Below are 27652 nucleotides of genomic sequence, written 5' to 3'. Positions count from 1 at the left end.
ACAGTGGCACTTGTTGTGAAAAGAAACTTGGTTCTTTAACCTCCATCTAAAAACATTCAGAGCCACTGTTCCACTTGGCACCTTCTGGTTAGTTGTGACCATTGAACACAAGGTTCAATATATACTCAAAAAGGTCCCCTTCAGCCTTCAGTTCTACGATCACTGACTCATACTGGTCCAGCAATGCCTCAAATGAAATCCACTCCTTGGACAGTGCTCGACTTAGATAACACTGACCAGATAGTGGTTCAAATTCCCCTTTGATCTTTTCTCTATGGTAAACATAGAAACATAGAAACTAGGTGCAGGAGTAGGCCATACAGCCCTTCGAGCCTGCACAGGTGTGGAGAGGGTCAACACCTTCCGGTTTCTCGGCGTCCATATCTCTGCTGATATCTCCTGGACGGACAACACAACAGCGGTCATCAAGAAGGCTCAGCAGCGGCTGCACTTCCTGAGGGTTCTCAGGAAGCACAACCTGGACTCTAACCTGCTGCTGACCTTCTACCGCTCGTCCATCGAGAGCCTGCTGACATACTGCATTACAGCATGGTATGGCAGCTGCACCATGGCAGACTGGGAGAGGCTTCAGAGGGTAACCAGGACAGCGCAGAAGATCATTGGCTGCCCTCTCCCCTCCCTGATGGACATCTACACCTCCCGCTGCCTTAGCAGGGCAAAGAAGATCATCAAAGACAGCTCCCATCCTGCGTTTGGACTGTTCGACCTGCTGCCCTCTGGAAGGCGCTATAGGTGCATCAAATCTAGGACAAATAGACTCAGGAATAGTTGTTTTCCGAAAGTCATAACTACTCTTAATTCACACATGCACTGACTTCACAGCCCAACACCTGGACTTCCATCTATTCTATCCACGTACTGAAATTTGGAACTGTAATGTGTATTGTAACTGTAATTTTTAATATTAAAAAAATATATTTTTTAAATATTTAATATAATCTTTAAACATCTGCCTAAGAATACTACCTATTCATCCTTCACCATTTTGCCTTTATAGATATGTATATAGCGCCGCAGAATTGTGCACCTATCCCCCCCCTCCCCTCCCCCTTTTGTTTTGTTTTCTGTTTCTTGTTTTTTGTATAGTGACAATAAATGGCATATCTATATCTATATCTAATATGATCATGGCTGATCATCCAACTCAGTATCCTGTACCTGCCTTCTCTCCATACCCCCCTGACCCCTTTAGCCACAAGGGCCACATCTAACACCCACTTAAATATGGCCAATGAACTGGCCTCAACTACCTTCTGTGGCAGAGAGTTCCAGAGATTCACCACTCTCTGTGGGAAAAGTGTTTTTCTCATTTCGGTCTGAAAGGATTTCCCCTTTATCCTTAAACTGTGACCCCTTGTCCTGGACTTCCCCAACATCGGGAACAATCTTCCTACATCTAGCCTGTCCAACCCCTTAAGAATTTTGTAAGTTTCTATAAGATACCCCATTAATCTTCTAAATTCTAGTGAGTACAAGCCGAGTCTATCCTGTCTTTCTTCATATGAAAGTCCTGACATCCCAGGAATCAGTCTGGTGAACCTTCTCTGTACTCTCTCTATGGCAAGAATGTCTTTCCTCAGATTTGGAGACCAAAACTGTACACAATACCCCAGGTGTGGTCTCACCAATACCCTGTACAACTGCAGTAGAACCTCCCTGCTCCTATACTCAAATCCTTTTGTTATGAATGCTAACATACCATTCGCTTTCTTCACTGCCTGCTGCACCTGCATGACTACTTTCAATGACTGGTGTACCATGACACCCAGGTCTCATTGCATCTCCCCTTTTCCTAATCGGCCACCATTTAGCCACCGGGTACTATGACTTCTATCTGCTTTCCCTCAATTCTTGGGGCATTGATTTTCTTTCCATTGATGGCTATACCTTACAGCTGCCCAATCCATAAACTATGGATCTTCCTGTATAATTTTCTCCTCCTCTCCCATTTCTTTTAAGACATCCCTTGAACATTCTCATTCCCATACGGACTTTTCTGGACCTAGGCCTACTGTGAAGCCACACACAATCTGGAAGAACAGCTCATGCTTGGGTAGCTTACTACTGACCGTATGTACACTGACTTCCTTAATGTAAAATAATACACCCCCCCCCCTTTCCTCCCTCTCTTCCTCCTGCCCCAACCCCCTCATCTTGGAGCGCACGCAGTTATTCCACTCTCGCCACCCTGCCCCTTTCCTCTCCTCTGCATGCTCATCTCCCTTCTCCCTTTTATCTCCTCTTTCTCCTCCCTCCATATTCCTCCTGCCAGCTTTATATTTCCCATCTCTTCTTCCGCTACCTACCACCCCTTTGACTCCTTTTCACCTCCAGCCTTTGTCACTCACTGCACCATCTGCCAATCACCAGTCCTTACCTGTATCCACCTATCACTTTCCAGCCCTTGCCCTATCCCCACCTCTCTTCTCCAGTCCCCCCCCCCCCCCCCCCCAGTTCATCATTGAAGGGTCCTGACCCAAAATGCCATTTGCCCATTCCCTCCACAGATAGATACACAGATCCTGCCTGATCCGCCGAGTTGTTTTTTTTCTCCCTTAAATGACTCTTTGTCACCTGTTCTAATATCTCCTTATGGGACAGAGTGCCCAACTTGACCGATAAAACTCTTGTGAAGAAAACTATGGAATATTTTACTATTTTAACGGTGCTATGTAAATGCAAGTTGCCTGTTCATTTGAGCCATAAGCAAACAGCTTCAGCTGTTACCACTTCGCTGTGATCAATAATAATAAATTAGCAGCAGGCGCAGTGAAAGCTGTTTGATCTCAACATCCATTATAAAACTGCAGGGTGTTATTTTTGTGTTTTTGTTTGCCTATAGTGGCCATTTCTTACATGAAGCTGGACTCTGTTACCATAATAGTGCTATGATTAGAGCTTGAATGTGTTCTTAAATTAAGAGTTATTGCCTTTTAGTTTTTTTTTAGTTGAAAAAATAATCTTTGGTTTTTGCAAATGCTGTTGAAAATGGATGTGCTGTGTGACTTGCCTTTCGTTTCTTGGTGTCCTTTGAAATACTTGTGAACTAGTGAAAGGAACTGGGATGAGACTCTGTGTGTAGGAAGGAACTGCAGATGCTGGTTTAAACGAAGGTAGACACAAAAAGCTGGAGTAGCCCATTCCTTCTCTCCAGAGATACTGCCTGTCCAGTCCAGCTTTTTGTGTCTATCTTTGGGATGAAACTCTTATGTTTACTGAGTGTTGCTAAGAAATTCATCCTCTGTCACTTACACAAAATACACACATATGGTGGCAACCTTGTGATGCATTCTGCTTATGAAATGTCTTTCCTTTGAAAGTTTTGTAAGTGGAGCACAAGGGCCAGTTTGTATTGTACATCGGTGCTATTGAAAGTAGATTTCCATCTCCATGCGTACAAGGACTTTCTGTATGAAGAGAAAAGATAGTATTGTACTACTTTCTCAGTTAACACTTGTCAAGATGGTCTATATTTTTTAAATCACACTTTAGTGAAACAGTATTGTCCATAGAGTTAGATTGTGTTATAAGTTAAGATAGACACAAAAAGCTGGAGTAACTCAGCGACACAGGCAGCATCTCTGGAGAGAAGGAATGGGTGACTTCTTGGGTCGAGACCCTTCTTGCCATAGAGGGAGTACAGAGAAGGTTCACCAGACTGATTCCTGGGATGTCAGGACTTTCATATGAAGAAAGACTGGATAGACTCGGCTTGTACTCGCTAGAATTTAGAAGATTGAGGGGGGATCTTATAGAAACTTACAAAATTCTTAAGGGGTTGGACAGGCTAGATGCAGGAAGATTGTTCCCAATGTTGGGGAAGTCCAGAACAAGGGGTCACAGTTTAAGGATAAGGGGGAAATATTTTATGACCGAGAAGAGAAAAACATTTTTCACACAGAGAGTAGTGAATCTCTGGAATTCTCTGCCATATGTGGCCCTTGTGGCTAAAGGGATCAGGGGGTATGGAGAGAAGGCAGGTACAGGATACCGAGTTGGATGATCAGCTATGATCATATTGAATGGCGGTGCAGGCTCGAAGGGCCGAATGGCCTACTCCTGCACCTAATGTCTATGTTTCTATGTTTCAGTTATGTTAAGCTTATTAGTACCAGTGTCAAAGTCAGGAAAGTAGATGAGATTCTGAAGGTGAATTTTAGGAAGGATAAAAATAGATGAAGGAGAAGGATCTCATCCTGGCCACACACTCATCTCTCCATTGCCATCGGGAAGAAGGTACAGGACCTTGAAATCTGGAACAACCAGGTTCATGAACAGCTTCTTCCCCACATCCATCAGGCTACTAAACACAACATCAAACTCGCTCTGAACAATAACAGCCTATTATTACTATTGCATTTTATCTGTTTATTTATTGTGTGTATATATATAGTCTATGGTATATAGACACACTGAACTTTTATCTCCTGGTCTGTATTATGTTTACATATTCTGTTGTGCTGCAGCAAGCAAGAATTTCATTGTCCTATCTGGGACACGTGACAATAAAACTCTCTTGACTTATTGCTGGATTACTGGCTATGTTACACTTTGGTGAGGATTGAAATAGAAAGATAATGTAGATGAATCCATGGCTGGAGATATGATACCAATGGGAGCGCCTTCATTTATTGAGCCATGTGGGTAATTTCTAGGCAAGGTGGGAGCTGTACAGGTCACATCGGTTGCACCTTAAAAGAACTGGGACCTTATTGGCAGATTTCCTCATGTTGTTGAGGGTTGAAACGTATTGGAAGATGGACGAGAAGCTGAGCATAGATAGAGAAAGAGAAAAGCAAACAGACAATGTAAGGCAGAAAATTAAGGGGAGAGTTTGGAAAGCAGAGCAAACAAAAGTTAGGAAACAAAAGAGTAGTCTGGCTGTGTTTACTGCTACATACCTAAATACAAGGAGTGCAGATACAGTAGAAACAGGCCCTTTGGCCCAACTTTCCCATGCCAACCACCATGCCCCATTTACACAAATCCCACCTCCTGCATTTGGCCCAAATCTCTCTAAATCTGTCCTATCCATGTACCTGTCTAAATGCTTCTTAAACGATGCGATAGTACCTGCCTCAGCGACCTCCTCCGGCAGCTTGTTCCATACACCCGGCACCCTTTGTATAAATAGTAACCCCTAGGTTCGTCTGCCCCGAAACTCCCCCCACCCCACAATTGTAGTCACAGCCTCTTAGAAAATGAAGCAGCCCCTGCCTGCATGCAGTATGACCTAGATACCGTTCATGCATTTGCGGGCAAACTGCAAGTGACATTCACAGCGAAAAAGACAGGCAAGGGTCATCTACAACAGCAAAAGGCTAACTACTGTACTTGACATTCAATGGCGTCACCATTGCTCAGACCCCACCCTCCACACCCTGAATATCATCACGGATTAGAAACTCAAATGGATCAGCCACATAAATATCACAGCCGATAGATGATGAGTCAGAGGCTGCTTACTCTGTGTCAAGTGACCTTAATATCCAAAAGCTCCATCCACCATTATAACCATTTATTCCCTTCACTTCCCAGTTCTCCGACCAGTCTAACTGTCTCCGACTACATTTTACCTCTGTTTGCTTTGCTGTTACCTTCTCCCAGCTAACAATGGTCTATTCTACATTTTCCTTGATTTCTATCCCTTTTCTACCGTTTTTATACCTTACACTTCTGTATCTATACATCTTCCTCTACCCAGACTTCAGTCTGAAGAAGGTTCTCGACCCAAAGCGTCACCCATTCCTTCTATCCAGAGATGCCGCCTGTCCCGCTGAGTCACTCCAGCCTTTTATGTCTATCTATTCCCTCCATCACTGGCTCAGTGGCTGTGATTTGTACCATGTGTTGAAGGCTGCTTCCTCAGCACTTCCCAAACTGATGAAGTACACCTTCAAGATGGCCATGGACAGCAGGAACACAGGAACGGCTCCTTCAGTGGGCTTCTCTCCATCATACACCAAGCTGAACATCTATCACCATTCATTCAATAACACTGGGGATACATTTCCAAACATCCTAGGCAGTAACACTGCGAGTGCAATAACAAGGACTGCAAGATGGCAACTCACCACGGTCTTCTTGAGACCAATTGGGGAAAGGGAAGAAATGCTGGCCTTCCTAACGGCATCCACATCACACAAATAACACAAAGGTAATCGAGAGGTCGAGATTTATAATCAAGACAATATTGAAGTTCAAATCTCCAAGAGCAATTTGAGATTTTGATTGAAAGATCCACTGTGAAAACAGTCCGCATTGACCATCGATCGCTGGTTCTCACCAGTTCTTTGTTATCCCAATTTCACGTCCTTTCCATACACACGAGGGGCAATTTAGAGGACAATTAACCTACAAACAGACGCATCCTTGGGATTTGGGTGGAAACCGGAGCACTGGGAGGAATCCCACGGGTCACGGGGAAAGCATTAAAACTCCACACTGACAGCTCCCGAGGTCAGGATTGAACGTGGCTCTCTGGCGCTGTGATGCTATCGCTGCACCATTGCGCTGCCTACAAATTTGTTTGAAAAAGATCTGAAGACTAACAAATGATACCCAGAAATTACTTGAATTATTGTAAAAACACAACATGTTCACTAAACCACCTTTAAGGAAGTAAATCCAGTATCTTAAACGGGTTTGCTAATTTTTGAAGCTTGTTCCACAGCATCAACTTTATGAAGTGGTTTGGCAAGTGATCCAGTTGCATTATTACCAACTAAGAACAGCAAAGCTGCTCTTGCCAACTTTTCCACTTCACAGCAATAAAATACATTTCAATACAGAATCAAAGGTAAAAGATTTCTCTCTGTTGAACAGTGTTTAATTATACAAGTTTGCAAAGTCTTCCTCGTAAAACCCATTACTCTTTACATTATAGGTAGATGAAAATGCTGGAGAAACTCAGCGGGTCAGGCAGCATCTATGGAGCGAAGGAAATAGGCAACGTTTTGTGTTGAGACAGTTCTTCACACTGATGTGGGGGGGGAAGAAAGGAAGAGGCAGAGACAGTGGGCTGAGGGAGAGCTGAGAAGGGGAGGAGAAAGCACGGACTACCTGAAATTAGAGAAATCAATGTTCATACCGCTGGGGTGTAAACTTCCCAAGCGAAATATGAGGCGCTGCTCCTCCAATTTACAGTGGGTCTCTCTCTGGCCATGGAGGAGGCCCAGGACAGAAAGGTCGGATACGGAATGTGAGGGGGAGTTGAAGTGCTGAGCCACCGGGAGATCAGGTTGGTTATTGCGAACTGAGCGGAGGTGTTGGGCGAAGCGATCGCCAAGCCTGCGCTTGGTCTCACCGATGTAGAACAGCTGACACCTAGAGCAGCGGATGCAATAGATGAGGTTGGAGGAGGTGCAGGTGAACCTCTGTCGCAACTGGAAAGACTGCTTGGGTCCTTGAATGGAGTCAAAGGGGGAGGTAAAGCGACAATTGTAGCATTTCCTGCGGTTGCAAGGGAAGGTACCAGGGGAGGGGGTGGTTTGGGTGGGAAGGGACGAATTGAGCAAGAAGTTACGGAGGGAGCGGTCTCTGCGGAAAGCAGAAAGGGGAGGAGATGGGAAGATGTGGCCAGTGGTGGGATCCCGTAGGAGGTGGCGAAAATGTCGGAGGATTATTTGTTGTATGTGACGGCTGGTGGGGTGGAAGGTGAGGACAAGGGGGACTCTGCCCTTGTTACGAGTGGGGGGATGGGTGGTAAGAGCAGAGTTACGGGATATAGAAGAGATCCTGGTGAGAGCCTCATCTATAGTCGAAGAGAGGAATGAGGACATCTCCAATGCCCTCATCCTGGGTGCAGATGCGGTGTAGACGGAGGAATTGGGAGTAGGGGATGGAGTCCTTCCAGGAAGCAGTGTGGGAAGAAGTGTAGTCCAGATAGCCATGGGAGTCTGTGGGTTTATAGTGGATGTCGGTCAGTAGTCTATCACCTGCGATGGAGATAGTGAGTTCTAGAAATGGTAGGGAAGTGTCGGAAATGGTCCAGGTGTATTTGAGTGTCGGATGGAAGTTAGTGGTGAAATGGATGAAGTCAGTGAGTTGTGTGCGGGTCGCAGGAGGTAGCACCAATACAGTTGTTGATGTAGCGGAGGTAGAGTATCAGTGGTTAAGGGTAAGGACCAGCTTGGCTAAGCGGAGGAGAGTATCAGTAGACGGGCATTGGTTGGTTCTGCAGTCGAGGAAGAGACAGAGGGCTTTAAGACCCTCCTGATGGGGGATGGAGGTGTAGAGTGAGTGGACATCCATGGTGAAGATGAGAGAATGGAGGCCTGGTAAGCGGAAGTCATGGAGTGGACGGAGAGCGTGTGAGGTGTCTTGAACATAGGTAGGGAGGGATTTAAACTCTTTCCACTATAAATATTTTACGATCCTCTTTGTATAGTTGATTTGCTTATTGTCCTATTCTTTCTTGTTCCTTACCCAAAACCTAACTACATCTTTCAGTTAGTTTCATGACTAGAAATATTTAGTTCCATTAGTCCCAAGTATTATTTTACAAATGATAAATATGACAAAGAGAAAATCTTTCACATTTGAGAAGGAGTTTCAACTGTTTTTATACCAGACAAAACCAGTCTGGAGATGCTTAAGAATTGGACTTGATATGCTAGGAAACAGGCTGAAGATAGCAATATATCATATACACTGATCATAATGAGTCATTCACAGCACACGCCAAAAAATAAAATATTATCTATGATTAGTTCATAACATATTCAAATATTTATGTTTCCCAATATCATTGTGGTGGAGTCAGAGTACTTGGCATTTTTATTGCAACCAACTCATTCATCTTTAATAAAACTGCAGATGCATCCTCACAAATAGACCAAGTATACTCTGTTGACATGAATCTGTTAATTGAGTAATATTTTACAAGTAGCCTAGGAGTGTAATGGGCCTGTCCCAATTACACTGTCCCAATGGGCCTGTCCCAAGAGATTAGTATACAAACTTAAAGCACACGGCATTGGGGGTTCAGTATTGATGTGGATAGAGTACTGTCTGGCAAACAGGAAGCAAAGAGTAGGAGTAAACGGGTCCTTTTCACAATGGCAGGCAGTGACTAGTGGGGTACCGCAAGGCTCAGTGCTGGGACCCCAGCTATTTACAATATATATTAATGATCTGGATGAGGGAATTGAAGGCAATATCTCCAAGTTTGCGGATGACACTAATCTGGGGGGCAGTGTTAGCTGTGAGGAGGATGCTAGCAGACTGCAAGGTGACTTGGATAGGCTGGGTGAATGGGCAAATGTTTGGCAGATGCAGTATAATATGGATAAATGTGAGGTTATCCATTTTGGTGGCAAAAACGAAAGCAGACTATTATCTAAATGGTGGCCGATTGGGAAAAGGGGGAGATGTAACGAGACCTGGGTGTCATGGTACACCAGTCATTGAAAGTAGGCATGCAGGTGCAGCAGGCAGTGAAGAAAGCGAATGGTATGTTAGCTTTCATAGCAAAAGGATTTGAGGGTAGGAGCAGGGAGGTTCTACTGCAGTTGTTGTACAGGGTCTTGGTGAGACCACACCTGGAGTATTGCGTACAGTTTTGGTCTCCAAATCTGAGGAAGGACATTATTGCCATAGAGGGAGTGCAGAGAAGGTTCACCAGACTGATTCCTGGGATGTCAGGACTGTCTTATGAAGAAAGACTGGATAGACTTGGTTTACACTCTCTATAATTTAGGAGATTGAGAGGGGATCTTATAGAAACTTACAAAATTCTTAAGGGGTTGGACAGGCTAGATGCAGGAAGATTGTTCCCGATGTTGGGGAAGTCCAGGACAAGGGGTCACAGCTTAAGGATAAGGGGGAAATCCTTTAAAACCGAGATGAGAAGAACTTTTTTCACACAGAGAGTGGTGAATCTCTGGAACTCTCTGCCACAGAGGGTAGTTGAGGCCAGTTCATTGGCTATATTTAAGAGGGAGTTAGATGTGGCCCTTGTGGCTAAGGGGATCAGAGGGTATGGAGAGAAGGCAGGTACGGGATAATGAGTTGGATGATCAGCCATGATCATATTGAATAGCGGTGCAGGCTCGAAGGGCCGAATGGCCTACTCCTGCACCTAATTTCTATGTTTCTATGTCCTTTAAAATGGGGGGGGGGGGGGGGGGCGGTAAGAGGGGGGAGAAGGAGGGAGAAACATAGAAAATAGGTTTAACTAATCTCTTTCTCTTCACATATCTATAAAAATCTTTGCAGTCAGTTTTTATGTTCCCTACCAGTTTTCTTTCATAATCTATTTTCCTCCTCTGCTGGACTGAATTTCTCCCAGTCCTCTGGTAGGCTGCTTTTTCTGGCTAATTTGTATGCTTCATCTTTTGTTTTGATACTATATCTGATTTCCCTTGTTATCCACAGATGCACTACCTTCCCTGATTTATTATTTTGCCAAACTGGGATGAACAATTGTTGTAGTTCATCCATGCAGTCTTTAAATGCCTTCCATTGTATATCCACCGTCAACCCTTTAAGAATCAATTGCCAGTCTATCTTGGCCAATTCACGTCTCATACCCTCAAAGTTACCTTTCTTTAAGTTCAGAATCCTTGTTTCTGAATTAACAATGTCACTCTCCATCCTAATGAAGAACTTAACCATATTATGGTCATTCTTGCCCAAGGGGCCATGCACAAGAAGACTGCTAACTAGCCCTTCCTCATTACTCAATACCCAGTCTAGAATAGCCTGCTCTCTCGTTGATTCCTCTACATGTTGGTTTAGAAAACTATCCCGAATACATTCCAAGAAATCCTCTTCCTCAGCACCCCTGCCAATTTGATTCACCCAATCTATATGTAGATTGAAGTCACCCATTATAACTGTTTTACCTTTGTTGCACGCATTTCTAATTTCCTGTTTGATGCCATCCCCAACTCCACTTCTACTGTTAGGTGGCCTGTACACAACACCCACTAGCGTTTTCTGCCCCTTAGTGTTTCGCAGCTCGACCCATATCGATTCCACATCCTCCAAGCTAATGTCCTTCCTTTCTATTGCGTTAATCTCCTCTCTAACCATCAACGCTACCCCACCTCCTTTTCCTTTCTGTCTATCCCTCCTGAATATTGAATATCCCTGGATGTTCAGCTCCCAGCCTTGGTCACCCTGGAGCCATGTCTCCGTGATCCCAACTATATCATAGTCATTAATAGCTATCTGCACATTCAACTCATCCACCTTATTATGAATGCTCGTTGCATTGAGACACAAAGCTTTCAGGCTTGTTTTTACAACGCTCTTACCCATTATACAATTATGTTGAAAAGTTGCCCTTTTTGATTTTTGCCCTGGATTTGTCTGCCTGCCACTTTTACTTTTCACCTTGCTACCTATTGCTTCTACCCTCATTTTACACCCCTCTGTCTCTCTCTGCTCACACATTTAAGAACCGCACCACCTCTTATTCTCTGTTTATTATTTTTTCTTCTTTCCCCCCTACATGTTGGGTCTGAGTGCTTCCCTTCTCTGCCTCCTGCCTCACACACTGTCTACTAGCTTTCTCTATTTGAGTCCCTCCCCCCAACCGTTCTAGTTTAAAGTCTCTGCTGTAACCTTTGCAAATTTCCCCACCAGGATATTGGTCCCCCTCGGGTTCAAGTGGAGTGGAGACAACTTGGAGACAACTTCAAGTCCCCCTCCGGTTCGAAAAGGAGTGGAGACAACTTTTAAGAAGCTAGAAATACATGGCTGTGAAGCTCGGCGGACATTTAACATTATCGGTCGGTTATCCATGGTTCTGAAAACTACTGCTTACGTTATTTTTTCCCAATGAGCCAATGAAATTCACCGGTCAGCACCTGCTACAACCCACGAGAACCTTCGACCTCCTGGCAACCCACTAGGACCTCCTGGCGACTCACCTATGGCACAAGAGTTCTCGCTACTCTCCATGGCAGCTTCATTATGGTCACCACTAATTTTTTCAAAATGTTGTAAAATTTGCGGCGACCATAATGAGGCCGCGACTAGTTCCCAGAATGCAGGAACTCCTCATGACCATGAAGGCAACTCCCCGGCAACCACCCGCGAAGATGTGGCGACTGCAGTCGCCTGTGGGACTGGCTCAATACGAATACAAATTTGACTCCTCAAATTTCATGAACTTCCACGGCATTCGTATAAAACAATGAAGTTAATGAAGGAAACCTACTCCCACTCAGCAGCTTTAAAGAGTAAAATGTGCCAGTAAGGAGTTAAGAAAAGATATTAGTTCTTATGTGGTAACTTCCTTCATCAGATTTAAGGAAGTAAGGGGAAATTTAGTCACTCGTACCAGGTTATTCAGTTGAAAATAGTGTGAAACCGACCTTTTCTTTAGAAGATCAAACATAAAAGAACTGCTGGGTACATGAAGTAATATCAGGAACAGAAAGGGTTGTGAAACCTAAATACTTGCGTTTATCTTTATATGAGTAATAGGGCAAAATGTTCCAAGACAACTTGTCACTGAATAGACAAACAATTGTTTGATAAGTCATCTGCAAGATGTAATTCTCACTCACTGAATGGGGTTCCTGACATTTTCTCAAGGCAAAATAAGCAGCACGTCACTTGTACCGCGACTAATTATCCTCCAGAAATAGTCTGATTCATGTATTCTTTAAAATGGTGTAACATTTGTGACTTATGCAGCAATTTTTAAATCTCAATAACAATTATTTACAGATCGAGGTCCATTACTTGCAGATATATCTTCATAGAAGCAGACAAAATGGATGGCAGCGAGGTGAACAGCTATTAACTTTTTAGAGGTAATCTTGCACTTCTACTGCCTTGGAATGTGGTTGATAAATGAGTTTACGGCTGAGAAAGATTTCAAGTGTAGAAAGTTTAAATTATGTTATCAATCATAGGCTTTTTGTGAACTACTATTTTGTAGAGAAAGTGGACTAATTTTTGCACACTGTTCAAAGCAATGATGGTTTCAGTTAGATTTACACTATTATCATCTATTTTTCTGTAATCACATTTGGTAAGGTCCCTTTAGATTCAAATAACATAGTTAGTGGATGAGACAGTCAGGCAGGCCTTCTGCATAAAATTTCACATAATCTACATTAATCCAAACAAATGTATTTTCATTTGTTTTTAAATGTGGTGGTATTTAGAAAGGATGAGCTTTTCTTTTTTCTTTTAACTTTTTTTTGAGATCATACATACAGGGTATAACTATTTAAGATTCCAAGGCCAAAAATCAAAGGCCAACAGTCAGAGGCCATCTGTTTCAAGGTCAAAGATTTAATGTTAAGATAAACGTAGAAACATAGAAAATAGGTGCAGGAGTAGACCATTCGGCCCTTCGAGCCTGCATGATCATGGCCGATCATCCAGAATCAGTACCCTGTTCCTGCTTGTGTAAGAAGGAACTGCAGACGCTGGTATAAACCAAAGAGAGACACAAAAAGCTGGAGTAACTCAGCGGGACAGGCAGCATCTCTGGAGAGAAGTAATGGGTGATGTTTGGGTGACGTTTCGGGTCGAGACCCATGATCATATTGAATAGAAGGGCCGAATGGCCTACTCCTGCACCTATTGTCACCCATTCCTTCTCTCCAGAGATGCTGCCTGTGCCGCTGAGTTACTCCAGCTTTTATGTGTCTATCCCTGTCCCTGTCCCTGCTTCCCCCCCCCCCCATATCCCTTGATTCCGTCAGCCCTAAGTACTCGCTCTTGAAAACATCAAGATAGCTTGAGATATGAAGAAGCACTTACCCACGGACAGCATGTATGAGTCGAAGGGATGGATAAGCTGTCTGTATGCTCAGTCTGTTCTTCAGGATCAGCTGATTCACACACTCCACGTGCTTCTCTCCTCCTTTCACCATGAACGCAGGGATCCACAGAACACTGTCATTCAACACTGCCAGCCTGTCGACAAATTTTGCTCTGTCTGTCTCAGTCTGAAGACTCCCAAACGCTCTTTGCACAACTGACGGATTCATCGTGACAAAATCAGATTTGAGTCCAACATCATTGGCGTATTCCAGAAGGGGCGCAAGATTACACCTACAATAAACAAAATAATTGGTTGATGGAAGAACCTGCAAATGCTTGAATTTAAAAAAAAAAAAAACTGCTGGAAAAAAATTAATGGGTCAGGCATCATCTGTGGAGAGGGGATTACCAGGCGACGTTTTGGGTTTGGACCCTTCCTTGAATCTATAAGCAACATTTTGGGTCGGGACCCTTCCTCAGTCCTAGCCTAAAATGTCACCTATCCATTTCCTCCACAGACTCTGCCTGATGAGTTACTTCAGCATTTTTGTTTAACAAAATAATTGGTTTGCTCTGTATCTGTATTCTTTCTGAGTGACATCAGTGAAACTCATAAATAATTTCCAATAATATAAATAATGGAAAATAACTCAAAAGAATAATATTTTTTCCGACGTGATATATCATATTTTACATATTTATTAGTAATCTATCCAAGCCAAGTCTACAGGCATATCGTTTACACATTCCTGTAATTTTTTTTGCTGGATATTTGATATTCTGCCGATGCTTGGAAACTAGGCAGCACGACCCACAGAGCAAGGTGTTGGTTTTAAATGGTTAGCAACTGGAGATCCAGTAGGCCTTGGTAGACCAAGTGGTTGCTAACCATTTTAATTACCATTCACATTCCCTTATCGATCTCTCTGTCCTGGCCCTCCTCCATTGCCAGAGTGAGGTCACACATAAACCAGAGGAACTGCCCCATATATTCTGCTTGAGTGGTTTAAAAATGGTCCAGGTGGTGGTTGCATTGAACATACTGTCAGGAGTAGTGGTGGAGGCAGCTATAGTGGCATTTTGGAGGATTTTAGATAGGCATGTTGATATGCAGGGAATGGAGGGGTATGGATCATGTTTGGTACATGTTCGGCCCGTTCCTGAACTGTGCTGTACTGTTTTGATTTCTATATATCTGCATCAGATAAGTATGATGTCTAGTGAACTAAAAATTGGGAAATCCAATACCACAGCCATCAATCTCTGTCACAAACCTCAACCACATATTCACACTGTTACAAATACACTCCATTTCGACCTCACCAAAAGTAAACTGCTTTCCTCAGCTTCTGCCACAGTTTATCAGCGGCTCTTATCCTTGTTCTTATTACCCAACACTTCTTCATTCTCACATGTTGCAAATCGTTTCCCTTCACTCTACACTCCGGAAACTGGAGCTAATCCAAAACTCTGCTATCCCCAGTTCTAACTCGCAGCATCCTGCTAACTTTAGTGCATGCGATCATGCAATGACTTCAGCCAATCTATGCCCTGTTTTTTTTTCTCCGATCTCCATCAGCCCAACAATCCTCATGTTATCAGTTCCTCTAATTTCTCCACTTCCAACCTGTCCATCCCCGAATTTAATTTTGCCACATTTACCTTCAGATGCCCCGGTCCTTGGTCCTGGAATTTGTCCCTCACCCCTCTGTCTCTCTGCACACCTCACCTTCTCACTTCAAGGGTCACCTTAATATGTTCTTAAATGGAAGATAGACACAAAATGCTGGAGTAGCTCAGTGGGACAGGCAAATGGGTGACATTTTGGGTCGAGACCATTCCTCAGACTGGAGAATCAGTTTAAAGAAGGGTCTCGACCCGAAACGTCACCCATTCCTTCTCTCCAGAGATACTGTCTATCCCACTGAGTTACTCCAGCGTTTTGTACCGATCTTCCATTTAAACCAGCATCTTCAGATCTTTCCCACACCTGTTCTTAAATGGCTTGGTTTCAACATTTGAAAATACCATGTAAAGCAGCTGGAGATCAAATAGACGATAGGTGCAGGAGGAGGCCATTTGGCCCTTCGAGCCAGCACCGCCATTCAATGTGATCATGGCTGATCATCCCTAATCAGTAACCCGTTCCTGCCTTCTCCCCATATCCCTTGACTCCGCTATCTTTAAGAGCCCTATCTAGCTCTCTCTTGAAAGCAAATGGAGATAGTGCAGGAAGAGTGAAGGTTTCGATCAATTTCTCAGACTGGACATTATTAAATTAGACAGCTAGGCACATGATGACTGGGGAGATTATTATAAACTTAATTAGCATTTTTATATTTGGAATTATATTGGAAATATAATTGCTCACATAATGGAACCTTATTGATTGCTTTGTTGAAGTATCAAATTCTTCAAAATTTATCAAATGAGCCTTAAGTCTACATGGGTTTCCTTGTATCTAAAATAAGAAAATAATTAAACTTAGGAACATCAAAAGTTTATTCCACACACCTAGCCTGCTCCAGTTTATGGAATGGAACTGCTCAGTCTAGATTTATTCCTTATTAGGAAGAAGCCTGTATGTTGAGTCCCTTGAGCAACACCGGATCCATGGCCAGAGTGAGCAACACCGGAAATTGGAGGAACAGCACCTCATATTCCGCTTGGGGAATCAGCATCCTGCGGGCATGAACATTGAATTCTCCCAATTTTGTTAGCCCATGCTGTCTCCTCCCCTTCCTCAGCCCTCGGGCTGTCTCCTCCCATCCCTCAGCCCTCGGGCTCCTCCTCCTCCTTTTTCCTTCCTTCTCCCCGCCACCCCCTATCAGTCTGAAGGTTTCGGCCCGAATCGTTGCCCATTTCCTTCGCTCCATAGATGCTGCTGCACCCGCTGAGTTTCTCCAGCTTTTTTGTCCACCTATTATTCACTTCTTTTCATTTCAGCCTGTATTTACCTTGTTTCATTACAGTTAATTACCTCAGATAATACTTGTTCTTTCTGATAGAAAATAGGGAATGCAACTGTCTTGGTTGGAATCAACAAACTGGAAACAAGTTTAGAGTAAACTGTCCTTTTTTAAAATTTGTGCAGTTGTTTGATTTATACAAAAATGCCTCTGTAAACGTTTCATATCTTCAGTGATGGTAACATCAGAACACCATTGGACAGTTACAGTTTGAAAGAAAATATTGTTTTCTTAAAAGCATGAAATTGTGACCTACTGTTTTGTGGTCGTCACTGATTAGTTGCTGTAGATAAATATGGATTAATTGTCGTGTTAGTGTGTAACATTGCAGGGTGGGCAAACCATGATATCAATCAGTTTGCAATTCCTATCTGATGCCAGTGTCGCTAAATTAGTGTTCCATATTGCAGTTGAAACCTTTGCTTAATGTCACACAGCAGAAAACGTGTATAGCAACAGGAAGGACCAGCACTAGTTAGAGATAGCAGCAATACTTGCAAGTTGGTTAATGGTTGAGTTGTACTGGTTGCTGATTTGATTTTTCAAAGGTTTAGTGCTTTCTATCATTCTTTAAGGTTGCTTGCGAACAGAGGGCACGATATCCCAGTTGCTGAAAGCCTCTGCATTTGCTGCAAGGCCCAGCACAAATCAGTTGTTCACAGGCATGGTCATTAGTGGGCATGAAGGGAACAAGCTGATGAGTATAAGAGAAGGAGGAAAGAAAAACAGAATCAGGAAGGATCATATTACCTTTCTGAGGTTTTCAGAGAAAACATCTCCTCCGAGATGCAATTATTCAATTCATTGATACTATATTGTTCCATCCTGCCCGGCCCCTCCATCGTTCCCAGTGGCCCCCCAGCCTGGCCCCCCCTTCAGTTATGGCAGCCCCCACCAGATAGCTCTCGGGGAGTGGAGTATAATATCCTCTGAATGACTTCGCCTTTTATCATGTTAACTTGGAGACCCACAACCAGAAGGAATTCTCCTCCCTCAACATCCCACTGGTGTGTGATTATACCCACTTTATCATGCAAGTCAATACCCTGTGCATTAGCAGCATTTAGTGACAGGCAACTGCGTCATTTGTATTTGAGCTACATGATAAATCAATGGGCAACACTGGCTATTATTTAATAAGATGGATGCAAACATGGATGTACCATCCACACATTTATTGGCAGCAGTATATATGAATGCCATGCTGCTTCATGTCAGAGGTTATGGGGAGAATGCAAGAGAATGGGGTTAGGATAGAGAGATAGATCAGCCATGACTGAATGACGGAGTAGACTTGTTGGGCCGAATGGTCTAATTCTGCTCTTATTACTTACGATATGATAAAATGAGATAGAGCAACCATTTTGGAGATCATCTCCACACTTTGGTAGCATTTGAAAAGTGTTTAAAATACTTTCAGATGGTTCATGATACATCAATATGAGGACTTTGATGAGGATACTGCTGGGACTCGAGGGTCTAAGCAACAAGGAATGGTTGGGCAGGCTAGGACTATTACTTGGAGTGCAGGAGGCTGAAGGTTGATCTTATTGAGGTGTATAAAATCATAAAGGGAATGGAGTGCACAGAGTCTTTTAACCAGGGTAGGGGATCAAGAACCATAGATGTAAGGTGAGAGGGGCAAGATTCAATAGGAACCTGAAAGGTAACCTTTTCATTCAGAGAGGGTGGATATATGGAATGAGCTGCCAAAGGATGTAGTTGAGGCAGGTACTACAAAAACATTTAAAAGATACTTGGACAGGTTCATGATTAGGAAAGGTTTAGAGGGATAGAAGCCAAATGCAGACAGGTGAAACTAGATTAGATGAGATCATGGTCACCATGGGCCAAAGATTTCCATGTTGTTTCATTTCCATGTTCCATATGACCCAAGAGATATAAAGCTTCGGAGGATGGGACAAATATAAACCTTCAACGGATATCAAAACCATCAAAATAATCTTTACAGCTCCTTATATTTTGAGGAAAGGGGTGCTTGGTAGTATTGTTGGCCCCATAGAAACTAAAGCTGGCGGTGTTGAAAATGAAAAGAAGAAAATAGTACACATGTTGAAATTTTACTTTGACTCGCTCAGATTTACAGATTGCCCTGTGAGCGATGATGAACAGCATTATTAGTGCTGGCTGCATACAACAATCAGATAAATAAGCTTTCAGCATGTAGTTGCCATACTCCCTGTATAGTATGAAATGGATTTGGGTTAATGTGCATTGTGAACCTTGCCCCCTTTTTGTCGCGCTATGCAGATTACATCCCCTAATGTCTAATCGATTTAAAAATATTCTCATTTGTTTTTATCCTTTCTGCTACCTTTCAGGTCTTTGATTTGAACTTTACATCATCTGAAGTAACCGTGCATATGTGATACTGTGAAGATTAAAGAATAGAACAGATTTAAACAGGGACAATCCCTCTTGGTAGTCACATAAGAGAGATGATCAACTGCCCATTATAAAAACCACCTGATGTTTCCTCTCCATTAAAATCAATTGAACTGAATATCAGGCTGTTTCTTTAATATATGGCTTTCTGCATGGGTAGCATGTTGCAAATACATCCTGCTGCTTTTACAGTGAGAGAGATGATTTTGGGTCAAAGCGAGCTCCAAAAAAAGCTATAAAAACATTATTTTCATTTGAGTATTGAACAGAGCATTAAATATCAACATTTGCTCGATGTGCTATTCTCAGATCCACCCTAGAAAATAAACCTCATGCATTCAGCACTCACATAGTCCTCTTGAAAAATGTAAACACCTGTGGCTGCTCATTCACTGTCAAAATAGCTCAGAGCAGCCATCAGCTTGCTGCATTCAAATCTTTTTATATTTTAGTTTCGATTTTTTTTTTATACTTCCTCCTCCCAGAGAATGTACCAAATACTGTTTACAATGTGCACACGTTTATTTGCCTCATTTCCCAAACTCTCTCATCTTACATTTGAACAGATCTGAAGTGAAATCTCGGAACTTAATTTTGTTCATTATCACCAAGTGTAAACTGAGGCAAAGTACTTATTTCATTTTTTAGTTTTAGTTTTGGGATAGAGCATGGAACCTGGACCTTCGGCCCACAGAGTCTGCAAAGAACAACGATCCTCATACACAAATGCCCCTGTCCCACTTAGGAAACCTGAGCAAAACCTCTGGAGAATTTGCGCCCCACCCAAGGTTTCCGTGCGGTTCCCGGAGGTTACAGCTGGTTGCCGGAGGTTGCAGGTAGTGGAAGCAGGTAGGGAGACTGACAAAAACCTCCGGGAACCGCACGGAAACCTTGGGTGGGGCACAAAGTCTCCAGGATTCAGGTTTCCTAATTGGGACAGGGGCATAACGCTATCCTACACATTTGGGACATAGAAACATAGAAATTAGGTGCAGGAGTAGGCCATTCGGCCCTTCGAGCCTGCACCGCCATTCAATACGATCATGGCTGATCATCCAACTCAGTATCCCGTACCTGCCTTCTCTCCATACCCTCTGATCCCCTTAGCCACAAGGGCCACATCTAACTCCCTCTTAAATATAGCCAATGAACTGGCCTCGCCTACCCTCTGTGGCAGAGAGTTCCAGAGATTCACCACTCTGTGTGAAAAAAGTTTTTCTCATCTCGGTTTTAAAGGATTTCCCCCTTATTCTTAAGCTGTGACCCCTTGTCCTGGACTTCCCCAACATCGGGAACAATCTTCCTGCATCTAGCCTGTCCAACCCCTTAAGAATTTTGTAAGTTTCTATAAGATCCTCTCTCAATCTCCTAAATTCTAGAGAGTATAAACCAAGTCTATCCAGTCTTTCTTCATCAGACAGTCCTGACATCCCAGGAATCAGTCTGGTGAACCTTCTCTGCACTCCCTCTATGGCAATAATGTCATTCCTCAGATTTGGAGACCAAAATTGTATGCAATACTCCAGGTGTGGTCTCACCAAGACCATGTACAACTGCAGTAGAACCTCCCTGCTCCTATACTCAAATCCATTTGCTATGAAAGCTAACATACCATTCGCTTTCTTCACTGCCTGCTGCACCTGCATGCCTACTTTCAATGACTGGTGTACCATGGCACCCAGGTCTCGCTGCATCTCCCCTTTTCCTAGTCGGCCACCATTTAGATAATAGTCTGCTTTCCTGTTTTTGCCACCAAAATGGATAACCTCACATTTAACCACATTATACTGCATCTGCCAAACATTCGCCCACTCACCCAGCCTATCCAAGTCACCTTGCAGTCTCCTAGCATCCTCCTCACAGCTAACACTGCCCCCCAGCTTAGTGTCATCCGCAAACTTGGAGATATTGCCTTCAATTCCCTCATCCAGATCATTAATATATATTGTAAATAGCTGGGGTCCCAGCACTGAGCCTTGTGGTACCCCACTAGTCACTGCCTGCCATTGTGAAAAGGACCCGTTTACTCCTACTCTTTGCTTCCTGTTTGCCAGCCAGTTCTCTATCCACATCAATACTGAACCCCCAATGCCATGTGCTTTAAGTTTGTATACTAATCTCTTATGTGGGACCTTGTCGAAAGCCTTCTGGAAGTCCAGATACACCACATCCACTGGTTCTCCCCTATCCACGCTACTAGTTACATCCTCGAAAAATTCTATAAGATTCGTCAGACATGATTTACCTTTCATAAATCCATGCTGACTGTCCAATGATTTCACCACTTTCCAAATGTGCTGCTATCCCATCTTTAATAACTGACTCTAGCAGTTTCCTCACTACCGATGTTAGACTAACTGGTCTGTAATTCCCCGTTTTCTCTCTCCCTCCCTTCTTAAAAAGTGGGGTTACGTTTGCTACCCGCCAATCCTCAGGAACTACTCCAGAATCTAAAGAGTTTTGAAAGATTATTACTAATTAATCCTTCCTTACTTCCTTAAGTACTCTGGGATGCAGCCTATCTGGCCCTGGGGATTTATCGGCCTTTAATCCATTCAATTTACCCAACACCACTTCCCGACTAACCTGGATTTCACTCAATTCCTCCAACTCCTTTGACCCGCGGTCCCCTGCTATTTCCGGCAGATTATTTATGTCTTCCTTAGTGAAGACGGGACAATTTCCAATTTTTACCGAAGCCTAAACTATACGTCTTTGGAATGTGGGAGGAAACTGGAGCAGCCGGGGAAAACCCACGCAGGTTACGGGGGGAACGTACAAACTCCGCCAGACAGTACCCGTGGTCAGGATGGAACCCGGGTCTCTGCTGCTGCAAGGCAGTAACTTTACCGTTGCACCACCGTGCTTGTCCCTTTATTTGTAAATCAAAAAAAACCCTAGGGGAGATGTCAGTAATCTGAAATAAAAACAAAAACATGCTGTAGATACTCAATAAGTCAGACTTCAGCTGTGGGAAGAGAAAGAGGGCTAATGTTTCATGCTGAAGACCCTTCATCAGTACTACAAAGGAGACTCCCTTTACCTTAACAAACTTCAGTTGAGAAGTCTTTAATCTGAGGCGTTAGCTCTGTTTATCTTCCCACAGTTGTGGTCTGACCTGCTGAACATTTATGGTGTTTAGGGTTTTTATTTTAAAATACTTATTTCTCACTTTGTGAGTTGACGTTATTAATCCATGTGAATATAATCAAGCTTTAATGGAAAGAAACAACCTTGTTACTTAGCCTTTGCTCATTTTTGACAAAATGAAATTAGGACGGCACTCAGTATGGTTGAATATGATATCAATATCCTTTCTTGCATTACCACTTTGTTATTCACATTATTATTTCCTAATTAAATCAACCAGATTTTATCGTGTTATCGTTTCCCCAAGAGTAAAATAATTGCTTTCTAAATTGCAATCAGCACAGCGTTTAACACTTATGTGTATATATATATATATATCATGCCTGCTACTCTCCCTCCGGTTAGGTGACATCAACTCTGTAGATTCCCTTGTAGACACAAAATGTGGAGTAACTCAGCGGGTGAGGCAGCATCTATGGAGAGAAGGAATGGGCGACGTTTCGGGTCGAGACCCTTCTTCAGACTGTTGTCAGGGGAGGGGGTGGGACAAAGCTATAATGTAAGCGGAGACAGTAAGACTAGTGGGAGAACTGGGAAGAGGAAAGGGATGGAGAGAGAAGGCAAGGGCTAACTGAAGTTGGATAAGTCAATGTTTATACTGCTGGGGTGTAAACTACCCAAACGAAATATGAGGAGCTGTTGCTACTATTTGCGCTGAGCCTCACTCTGACAATGGGGGCAGCCCAGGACAGAAAGGTCAGATTGGGAATGGGAGGCGGAGTTGAAGTGCTGAGCCACCGGGAGATCAGGAAGGTTAAGACGGACTAAGCGGAGGTGTTCAGCGAAATGAGCCTGCACTTGGTCTCGCCGATGTAAAGATGTTGACACCTGGAACAGCGGATACAGTAGATGAGATTGAGAGAGGTACAAGTAAACCTCTGCCTCACCTGTAAAGACTGTTTAGATCCTTGGATGGAGTTGAGGGGTGAGGTAAAGGGACATGTGTTGCATCTCCTGCGGTTGCAGGGGAAAGTACCTGGGGAGGGGATAGTTTGGGTGGGAAGGGACGATTTGACCAGGGAGTTACGGAGGGAACGGTCTTTGCGGAAACCAGAAAGGGGTGGAGACGGGAAGATATGGCGTGTAGTGGGATCCCGTTGGAGGTGGCAAAAACATTGGAGGATTATACACTGCATATTACAGCTGATGGAGTGGAAGGCGAGGACAAGGGGGACTCTGTCCTTGTTACGGATGGGGGGGGGAGGGGAAGTAAGAGCAGAGCTGCGGGATATCGAGGAGACCCTCATCTATAATGGAATGGGGCAACTCCCGTTCCCTAAAGAATGCGGCCATCTCCGATGCCCTGGTATGGAACACCTCAGCCTGGGCATAGACGGAGGAGTTAGTAGTAGGTGGGGGGGATAGAGTCTTTACAGGAAGCACGGTGGGAAGAAGTATAGTCAAGATAGCTTCCGGCTCTCTGCCCTCTAAAGCCTCCAACCTTATCGTTCTCCAGCCCTGCACGACTTGATTTTATCTTCTCCCCAAAATTCACAAACAGAACTGTCCTGGCAGACCCATAGTTTCTGCTTGTTCATGCCCCACCAAATTAATTTTCACATATCTCAACTCCATCCTTTTCCCCCTGGTCCAATCCCTCCCTATCTATGTCCAAGACACCTCACACGCTCATTGTCTCCTCAATGACTTCCGTTTTCCAGGTCCCCACTCCCTCATCTTTACTATGGATGTCCAGTCACTCTACACGTCCATCTCCCACCAGGAGGGTCTTAAACCATATAACCATATAACAATTACAGCACGGAAACAGGCCATCTCGACCCTTCTAGTCCGTGCCGAACACATAATCTCCCCTAGTCCCATATACCTGCGCTCAGACCATAACCCTCCATTCCCTTCCCGTCCATATAACTATCCAATTTATTTTTAAATGATAAAAACGAACCTGCCTCCACCACCTTCACTGGAAGCTCATTCCACACAGCTACCACTCTCTGAGTAAAGAAGTTCCCCCTCATGTTACACCTAAACTTCAGTCCCTTAATTCTCAAGTCATGTCCCCTTGTTTGAATCTTCCCTACTCTCAGTGGGAAAAGCTTTTCCACGTAAACTCTGTCTATCCCTCTCATCATTTTAAAAATCTCTATCAAGTCCCCCCTTAACCTTCTGCGCTCCAAAGAATAAAGCCCTAACTTGTTCAACCTTTCTCTGTAACTTAGTTGCTGAAACCCAGGCAACATTCTAGTAAATCTCCTCTGTACTCTCTCTTTAAGGCCTACGTTTCTTCTTCAACCGAGGAACCAGCCAATTTCCATCCACCAATACTCTCCTCAGCCTAGCAGAGCTGGCCCCTACCCTCAACAACTTCTCCTTCGACTCCTCCCACTTCCTCCAGATCCAAGGTGTAGTTATGGGCACTCACATGGGCCCCAGCTATGCCCGCCTCTTTGTAGGGTACGTCCAACAATCACTGCTCCAGGCGTACTCTGGCCCCATCCTCGAACTCTACCTCCGCTACATTGACGACTGCATTGGTTCTACCTCCTGCACCCATGCAGAACTCACTGACTTCATCAACTTCACCACTAATTTCCATCCTGCACTCAAATTCACTTGGACCATCTCCGACATCTCCCTACCGTTTCTAGATCTCACTGTCTCCATTACAGGAAACAGACTATTGACCGACATCTACTACAAACATATTGACTTCCATAGCTATCTTCACTACACTTCCTCCCACCCTGCTTCCACTCTATCCCCTACTCCCAATTCCTCCATCTACGCTGCATCTGCGCTACATCGGCAAGACCAAGCGCAGGCTCGGCGATCGTTTCGCTGAACATCTCCGCTCAGTCCGTCTTAACCTACCTGATCTCCCGGTGGCCCAGCACTTCAACTCCCCCTCCCATTCCCAATCTGACCTTTCTGTCCTGGGCTTCCTCCATTGTCAGAGTGAGGCTCAGCCCAACTTGTAGCAACAGCACCTCATTTTTCACTTGGGTAGTTTACACCCCAGCGGTATGAACATTGAACACTAACTTCAGATAGCCCTTGCTTTCTCTCTCCTTCCCCTTCCCAGTTCTCCCTCTAGCCTTACTCTCTCTGCCTACATTCTATCTTTGTCCCGCCCCCTCCCCTGACATCAGTCTGAAGAAGGGTCTTGACCCGAAATGTCGCCCATCCCTTCTCTCCATAGATGCTGCCTCACACGCTGAGTTACTCCAGCATTTTGTGTCTACCTTCGATTTTACCAGCATCTGCAGTTCTTTTTTACACACTCGGTTAACTTGGTTTTTATACTCTCTGAATTTAGTGAGAGGGATCTTTCTTACACAGGCTAGATGCAGGAAGATTGTTCCCTGTTGGGGAAGTTCAGGAAAATCACAGCTTAAGGATAAGGGGGAAATCCTTTCGAGATGAGGAGAACTTTTTTTTCACACAGAGAGTGGTGAATCTCTACTCTCCCACTAGGTAGTTGAGGCCAGTTCATTGGCTATATTTAAGAGGGAGTAGTTGTGGCCCTTGTCAAAAATCTAAGGTACGGGGATTCTGAGTTGGATGATCAGCCATGATCATATTAAATGGCGGTGCAGGCTCGAAGGGCCGAATGGCCTACTTTGCACCTAATTTCTATGTTTCTATGTTTCTACTCTGTAGATTCCCTCTACAGTTTCAAAAATCTCCTTCAGTCTTTTTGAGATTTACTTCCCACTACTACTTTTCGTAATTCAAAAATCTAAGACATTCTTTACATTCTACTGATCTCTTTTCAATCTTTTCACCTTCAATACTCAATAGTACAAAATTTTAAACTCTAATAACAAAACATTTTTTTTTTTAAATAAACACGCAAAAATGTTTGGTATTTTTTCTAAATTGTATTATTTTCGAAATTGCTGTCCATGTGATTGTTGTCCATGCCTCTAAATTTACAGCCAAATGAATTGAAGCTCCCTCCAAAATGACAGAATTAGGATCAAGGTTTAATATGCAACACAGTCAATGTGACCAGCATTTGCAAGTCTCTTTGCCCTGTAATTAATTTGGACCATAAGCTAATGCCCTACCATTCATCAATTAATTTTCAAGATTCCTGCTCATAGCTTAAAAACCGTACTTTACATTCAGAGAAAATAGAAATTACATGAAGAGATTATCTTTAACTCGCCTTTCTTACACAATTGATTATCTGCAGGCAAATGTCCATTGTTCTATGCTTTAATAAATCACGCAATTATTGCTAACTGGATAGATATTAATATCCATCTTCAGAAGGTCCTACCTTATTACGAACTCATGACTGTCAATCTCTTTTCCACATCCGCTTCCAAGAAGAATTCCAGAATTCCCTACAACCGCACAAGTATTGAATCGCTTGTTCTTCATCGGCGACACTTCCGGAAGAAGACTGTGCAAATTGTGCGAGATGTTGAGGGTTCGACGCCTGTCCAGCACATAATGAATTATATCTCCTGGCTTCAAACTGCTTTTCACCACAGATATGTCTCTCTCTGCATCTAAAAATCGAAGAATATCCTTCCTGCGTTGGAAGAAGTAACACAGAGTAAAAAATATAAATGAATCAGAAAGTATGCTTTCTACATTTACTAGAATAAGGCAACATAATAAAAAATTGAAAATGCCTAATTTAACAGAATATTGGAATTGCATTACTGGAAATTCTATTTACATAATTTTATTTCATTATATGCCAAAGAGGCCAAATCAAAAGTACAAATAGTCAGGCCATGTGGGTTCCTAAACTCCACAACAACAATAACTATTTTGGATGGAAAAAAATGCAGTTACTAGGCCAGTGGTAAGAGACCTGAATAAACTGGAGTAGAGAACAAGCCAACTGTTTGAAGAAGGGTCTCGACCCGAAACATCGCCAATTCCTTCTCTCCATAGATGCTGCCTCACCTGCTGAGTTTCTCCAGCATTTTTTGTCTACCTCTTAAATAAAGCCAACTTTAATGTTTTGAACTGAACCATGGTGGGTGTAGAACTTCATTTGAGGTTTATAAAAATGTATAGAGAGTTTTGATATTTTTCGGAAAAATTCAGGTTAAAGAAGTGTTATTTAAAATAAAATGAGGTATACAAATGGAAAAAATAAATGAGATCTGTTCTTTCAAATTGTTTTTTTTTTTTAAAGTTGATTCTAAATTATAGAGTATTCAAAAAGAGAGTGAAAAATGGCCGACAAAAAATTATAAAAGAATACAATTTACCTATACAATTTACCTATAACACCATTTTACCTATTATATATTATAATTGACCTACCTTAACAACATTTGCAATACTATAACAGCATTTAAAAAACATTTGGACAAGTACATGGATAGGAAAGATTTAAAGGGATAGGAGCTAAAAGCAGACGTGGGATTAGTGTAAATGAGATA

At 43.2% G+C, this 27652-nt stretch overlaps 1 protein-coding gene across 1 annotated transcript in view; it reads right to left on the bottom strand.

Moving 5' to 3' along the window:
• Positions 1 to 27652, bottom strand: part of st8sia4 (ST8 alpha-N-acetyl-neuraminide alpha-2,8-sialyltransferase 4) — a 76895-nt gene that overhangs the window by 25052 nt on the left and 24191 nt on the right. Inside the window, exons 3-4 of the mRNA XM_055633269.1 lie at positions 26527 to 26784; positions 13753 to 14046 (exon numbers count right to left, since the gene is read on the bottom strand). Coding sequence (XP_055489244.1) covers positions 13753 to 14046; positions 26527 to 26784 — 552 coding nt within the window. The remainder of the gene's footprint in view (positions 1 to 13752; positions 14047 to 26526; positions 26785 to 27652) is intronic.

The sequence above is a fragment of the Leucoraja erinacea genome, chromosome 3 (genome assembly GCF_028641065.1).
Source record: "Leucoraja erinacea ecotype New England chromosome 3, Leri_hhj_1, whole genome shotgun sequence".
NCBI classification, from domain to species: domain Eukaryota; kingdom Metazoa; phylum Chordata; class Chondrichthyes; order Rajiformes; family Rajidae; genus Leucoraja; species Leucoraja erinaceus.
This window is presented reverse-complemented; position numbering and strand designations above follow the sequence as displayed.